The sequence below is a fragment of the Triticum aestivum genome, chromosome 3D (assembly GCF_018294505.1).
Source record: "Triticum aestivum cultivar Chinese Spring chromosome 3D, IWGSC CS RefSeq v2.1, whole genome shotgun sequence".
Lineage (NCBI taxonomy): Eukaryota > Viridiplantae > Streptophyta > Magnoliopsida > Poales > Poaceae > Triticum > Triticum aestivum.
Genome location: NC_057802.1, coordinates 46,216,077 through 46,222,210, shown reverse-complemented (window position 1 = coordinate 46,222,210; position 6,134 = coordinate 46,216,077). Strand labels below are relative to the sequence as shown.

At 46.5% G+C, this 6,134-nt stretch overlaps 1 protein-coding gene across 4 annotated transcripts; it reads right to left on the bottom strand.

The window, feature by feature from the left end:
* Nucleotides 1–508: 508 nt before the first annotated feature.
* On the bottom strand, nt 509–5,876 carry LOC123077268 (protein NSP-INTERACTING KINASE 3). Of its 4 annotated transcripts, none has more exons than XM_044499511.1 (11): nt 5,580–5,876; nt 5,165–5,297; nt 4,956–5,027; nt 4,675–4,818; nt 4,519–4,590; nt 4,369–4,428; nt 4,140–4,237; nt 3,879–4,028; nt 2,896–3,243; nt 1,761–2,152; nt 509–1,146 (listed from the first exon to the last, which is right to left on the bottom strand). In XM_044499511.1, exons 1-11 carry the CDS (start codon nt 5,689–5,691, stop codon nt 823–825), a joined length of 1,905 nt encoding a protein of 634 aa, XP_044355446.1. In that variant the 5' UTR covers nt 5,692–5,876; the 3' UTR covers nt 509–822. The 4 variants fall into 4 exon arrangements, with proteins under 4 accessions (XP_044355446.1, XP_044355447.1, XP_044355445.1 ...); XM_044499512.1 differs by having other exon boundaries at nt 2,896–3,237; XM_044499510.1 differs by having other exon boundaries at nt 2,896–3,237; nt 5,165–5,873.
* Between the last annotated feature and the right edge of the window lie 258 nt (nt 5,877–6,134).

Here is a 6,134-nt window from a genome sequence, read left to right as displayed (position 1 = left end):
GGGCATCGCCGAACTGGGGCGCTGATTGCCGGACTTGTGGCGTTTTTTCTGGGAGCGGGAATGACCAAGTTTGAATTTTGTTTCGCCTTGGGGGGCGGCTCCTGGGGGCGTGGCTGGGGCCTAGATCGCCCCCGGGGCCTAAAAAGCGCTGGGCGAGCGCCCCAAATATCGCCGGCCTGTGCGCTGGGGGGCCGAACGAGTGGAGATGCTTTTAGCTCATGTTCTAGCTAGGTCTAGTTTGAACTCTTTGAGTCTTTGTTTTTATCACTCTGCTCTGGATTGCATCCGGGAGACTCTTTGTAATATGTTTGCATGATTAATAAAGGCCGACGTTCTCTTGAAAAAAACATTCCATCAGTTTCGGAAATGCCGCGTCAGGTTCAGTTTACAAATGCCGCGTCAGGGTTCGGTCTCTGATGGCTTGAAAGCTTTTAGAACCAAAATGTGTGGGATTCCAGCGAAAGCTCAGACGCCGAAAATGAACAGCTTGAGAACAAAGCAGTAAGAAGAGGAAAGACATAGGATATATCTGACTAATGGAAAATTTTCCTTTCTATATTTACTCAACTCATCTCATCTCTTCTCTTCTCTCTTAGCCTACATGTACATGAGCAGCAACGATGGGCCGAGCTCAGCTCACGCAATACACAATGACCATGCCCGTATGTACAAATGAATGCCACCACCCCTACCCTTACCCTATCCAACATGGAAAAAAAATGTCACCTCTCCCTTTGCCCAGGCTCTCCGAGGCTAATCGAATGCAATAGCCATTGAGACACAAGCAAGCATCTGCGCGATCAAGTCGGTCGCCGTCGTCGGTCACCTTGGTCCGGAGAGCTCCATGGCCTCGAGGCCGACCGAGGACTCGTCCGCCCCGGCGAAATCGGTGAACTTCAGGGGCAGGAGCTCCGACGAGACGGACTTTGGCGTGTCGACGTTCTGCGACGCCTCCCATTTCTCCGCGAGCCCGTCCCCCTCCAGCATCCGGATCACCTCCGACATCCTGGGGCGGTGGGACGGGTAGTACTGCGTGCACAGCAGGGCCACCTGCACCATCTCCTCCAGCTCCACCCTGTCGTAGTTGCTGCCCAGATCTTTGTCCACCATCATGTTCAGCTGCTTTTCCTGATGGAGCTTCTTTACCTGGAACCACCACATGCAAGAATCAGAAATAAGAGTATAAGACACATTTCCTCCAACTCCGCCCGTGAAATATCGCTTCGTATCGACACCCTTACAAAGAACACAAAGAAGAGACCTAAGGTGGTCCGGCAAGATATATTTCTTTGTATTGGCACCCTTCAAAATGTATACACCACTAAGAAGAGATACGTGGTCTGAACTCTGAACTCTAAACAGAAGATGGTAACTGATGCTTAATAATTACTCCCTCTGTAAACTAAAGTAGTGATCTAAAAGATCTTATATTAGCTTACAGAGGGAGTAGTTAACATGTTGACACTATGATAAACGATTAACAGAAATGAATACCATATAAACTAATAGGGATGGCATCATTTTTGCAGCTTCTGTTTTTCACTATGAAAATATGCTTCAGCATCTCGAGTGTACTCAATGTAAAAGGCGAGAAATGACCTAAAAGCGACATACAGAGTTGTCGAAAAGCTCCGAAGAGACTAAACTAAAGGCGAGAACCGAACAAACTCCACTCAAAAGGAGAAAGCGCTCTTTTCACATAAAGTAATAAAGTGAACTTGAGACCATTGCACGGAAAGAACACGATATAACATGCTTACCAAATCAAGCACTCCGCCCTTCTGATTTGCTAGTCTTCCAAAATCTAATGCTTTCTGGCCAGTGATCAACTCAACCAACAGGACTCCAAACCCAAACACATCTGTCTTCTCCGATGACTGCCCAGTTGACAAATACTCTGGAGCTATGTGCCCCACAGTACCACGCACTGCTGTGGTAACATGGGTCTCCTGGTGATCCAAAAGTTTTGCCAGTCCGAAATCTCCCACAATTGCTTCAAAATATTCATCAAGAAGCACATTGGAGGCTTTTACATCACGATGGATTATTTTTGGATCACACTGTTCATGCAAATAAAGCAGCCCTCTCGCTGTACCCAGTGCTATCATCTTTCTCCTCGACCAATCTAGAGCTGGCTTGCCATTTATATGCTCTGGAAAAGAAATGCAGGAAAGTTTAGGTTTACTGAAGAGAAGGTTAGTTTGCTTGCAAACTGAATAGTATAAACGGAAAGCTGTCATAACAATAACATGCCTCTCTCTTTATTAATTTTATTTCATCAGTAGTAAATCTAGACATGTGATGTCGTGGATAGCTCAGCTCATAATCCAAAATATGCTGCACTGTGAAATGTCAATGGATACTTAAGTAAATACAGGCAGTCGGAGAGCATGAATATGATTTGAATTAATTGATGGAACTACTTTTATCAGCACAAGCAGTGTACTTCCAATAGAAGCAATCACCATAGTCAAGCTTCGTTTCATGCGTGGCAGAAGGATGAAGCTTCCCAGGTAGGTCGGGTTGGGTCAAAACTCAAAACCACAAATGGCTGGGAGACTCTGTACGAGCCTAATTAATACTTTCGAGATTGTAGTATAATATTTCACTAAAAGCAGACAAGACAACTATATGACATGCTATAAGAACATGTTGAGGATCTCTTGTACAGAACGCTAACAAGTGTCAGTTCCTTTTTCATTTTAAGCTGAGCATTTGGTGGCAGTCTGAGCTAACTGGAGCAATGCGCCAACATGGATCCATGTTAGACTGTAAATCTGAAATGAGCCTAATGCATGGCAAAGGAAAGCAGAAACTAAACAGGCCATTAATGAATCTGCATAAGTAATGCTAATTACTTAAAAGGTGCTTAAGCGCATGGGGAAAGAGACTAACCACGCAATTGAGAAGCAACACTTCCATTTGGCATATAAGGATAGACAAGTAATCTCTCGCACTCCGTAGTGCAAAATCCTATGAGACGTAGGAGATTCCGATGAACAGCTAAGCTTATGACTTCAACTTCAGTTTGAAACTGAACTTCCCCACCGACAGCATTGTAGTCTTTCAGTCTTTTAACAGCAACAATTGAACCATCACGTAAGAAACCCTTGTATACTATTCCATATCCACCTTCACCTAATATGTTTTTTGAGTTGAAATTGTTGGTAGATGCTCGAAGCTCCTTGAAGGTGTACTTTTTCAGATGGCCCAAGCATACTTCTGGGTCATATTGATCTGTAGCTAAGAGGAGGTATCAGTATCAGGTACCATAGTATGGAACTAAAACAGCATAACATGCCAGACAGGAAAGCATGGACCCAAACTGTAAGCATGTTACAACTACCAGATCAAGCACTATATGTGTAAAATGAGAGATCTCATGTTTGTTGCAAGGCAAATCAATGTACCAAAAGTAACTGGGCAGAACTGCAGCAAAGGCTTTTGTAGCAAGGGGCACCTAGGCTTGTAAGCTACCAAGTATAAAAGTCTAAATTGGTAGTGGCTGTCCTACTGAACTGTAACAGATTGATTGCCTATGTTATCACTAGAAGCTACAGAAGTCCACAAAATGGATTATGCGGTATCATGTGTTTATTTGAATTTAATACGGTGTGGAAATTAAATAACTGAAGATTAGTCCAATGTTAACCATTCAGCTTTGACCAAAGGTAAGTATGTCAAATGAACCAAGAGAATTTTTATATCTCTCTTTGTCAAAATTAATTTGCTATGAAACTGGAAAATATGAAAAATATAGCTCAAAATTCAAGAAACAGTAGGTTCTTCAACCTTGATGCAAGAAAGATGTCTATTTTTTGAAGTTTAAATTCAGACAGGGTTAATATGATCAAGCACAACATCGAAAAGAGCATTACCATTTACATCAAAAAATATCTGCTGATTACGCCTGTGCCTCCACCAAAGAAGCATACCGACCATGATAGCGACAAACGCTACAGAACCCACGGTTGCTCCACAGATGATAGCAATACGGTGACTTCTTGACATGGATTGTTGTGGCTGAACTGAGGAAAAGGAAACAAATATGAGCAGCGAAGAGGAGACAAAACAATATCAATTTTTATGCTATTGATGTATACTTCTCACAAATTAAAAAAATTAAAAAAAAATCTCACTCTTAAGGTCATCTGGTGGATAAGAAAGCGGGTCCAGCGACACGGATGAGCAATTGTCTCCAGACTTGACACCACAGATCATTGAATTTCCAGCAATGCTGTACAAACAAGCAACAATAAAGGAAAGAAGAAACGAGAGCATGAGCAATAATAGTCTAGAGCATGCACGGAGGGTGTTCAGGTAGGAATTGAATTAGCCAGGTGATCGGGCATAAGCTGAACGACTCACCTGAAAGTTCTTGCAGAAATCTTTGGCACGGGACCGCTCAGGTTGTTAAACGAAAGGTCTCTGTGAAACAGGTCAATTATTAGAGCTGCTTGTTGCAGTACACAGAGGAAAGAGGAAGACAAGAATAACTAAGGGATTCACAGGACATACACAAGTGCAAGGCCATTAATGGTGGCCAGTGATTCAGGTAAAACTCCAGATAAACTGTTGTTATTCAATTTCCTGGCAGCAGCAAGAGGACAAGGCGTTAATTGATGTGTACAGCGAGAAGGCAGAGAAATGGATAACCGGGGAAAGAAATCTCACAGATAGTTGAGGTTCTTGAGATCGCCGAGTGAAGTCGGGATGCTCCCGGTGAGATGATTGTCTGACATGTCGAGCGTCTGGAGCATCCCCAGCCTGCCTATGGTGCTAGGAATAGTGCCAGAAATCGCGTTGTTCTGCAATAGCCTGTCCAAAAACAGGAAATATGTTGAACACTTTGTAATTTTGCATTTGTCTAGAAGCTAGAGCAATACGTTTCAAAGAAACTGCAAATTTGAGTTTAAAAAAAACAGTACAGTAATAAATTTGAGCAATGAGCTTACACAGATTGCAGCCTGGTGAGGTTCCCGATGCCGGGCGACAGTTTACCAGACAGGCGTTGGCTGGGCAGACCACTGCGAGCACAGATCAGGCCAGAAGATTAGTCGTACAAACACGCAGCCACCGACGACGCTCCTCACCGGAGAGAGAAAGAGAGAGAGAGAGAGAGACCGGCGTGAGGAAAGGAGGGGCAAAGAGCAGCGGGACGTACAGCGCTGAGACGTAGCCGTCGGAGGAGCAGGTGACCATCCTCCAGCTGCAGGGGTCGACGGAGTTGATGTCCCAGTTGTCGAGCACGTTGTAGTGGTCCTGCAGCTCCGTCTTGATGGCCATGAGCGCCACCACTGCGACCCAAGAAGATTGAGGCTCAGCTTCACCAAATCTTGGCAACAAACAAGTAATAAGGCAAAACTCGGCATCAATGGCGAAGAAGCAACGGCATTGGTGTGCTTCTCCAAATTGGGGGTTGCCAAGAAGGGAAACAGCAAATCCTTTACCAATTTCACTGAATCTTGTTGCGCCATACAAAGACACTTTTTTGCTTGAGAGAAACTTGGGGGAAGATGCGAGATCGATAGAAGTGGTGGGTTTCGGTTTCAATTCGGAGCGAGGGAGGGGAGTGTTACCTTCGTAGTTGATGCCGGTGGGAGAGAGCGTGGCGGCGGCCGGCGGCAGGACCGCGCAGAGCACGCCGGCGACGGCCACCGCCCACCACCGCCACCGCGCCCCGGTCTCCATACCCCCCGCAGGCCGCAGATTCGCTCCGGCCAAGACGACGACGGCGGAGACGGAGAAGACCGAACCAGCCCGCAGCGGAATTTCCCCGCCTCGACGCCGCACCACACCACGCCCCCCACGCCGCCGCAGCAGAACGGAGCCCGCCCCCGAGAAGGAAGGCGATCAATCAAAATCAATCCCACCCGCCCGCCCGCCTATCTAATCTAGTACTCCTACCGGGCAGCAAGGGGAAGCGAATGGAGGGGGGAGAGCAGGGGTAGGGAGGTTGGTGCTGCTGGGCTGGTGGAGTGGAGTGGGCGCAGGGGCAGGCAGACGCAGACGCCAACAGGCACCTGCCACACCGCACCCTATCGACCGATCCATGCCGCTGCCGCTGCCGCTGCCGCTGCTGCAAACCGCCAAAAGGACGCAGCCTCTCCCTCTCTGTGACTGTGGCTGTGACT

Coding starts and splice junctions, on each gene's coding strand:
- LOC123077268 (XM_044499509.1), bottom strand. CDS start 5,691: ATGGAGACCGGGGCGCGGTGGCGGTGGTGGGCGGTGGCCGTCGCCGGC. Junction 4,819..4,955: donor CTCACCAGGCTGCAATCTGT/GTAAGCTCATTG, acceptor GTTTTTGGACAG/GCTATTGCAGAACAACGCGA. Junction 4,238..4,368: donor ATTTCTGCAAGAACTTTCAG/GTGAGTCGTTCA, acceptor TTGTTTGTACAG/CATTGCTGGAAATTCAATGA.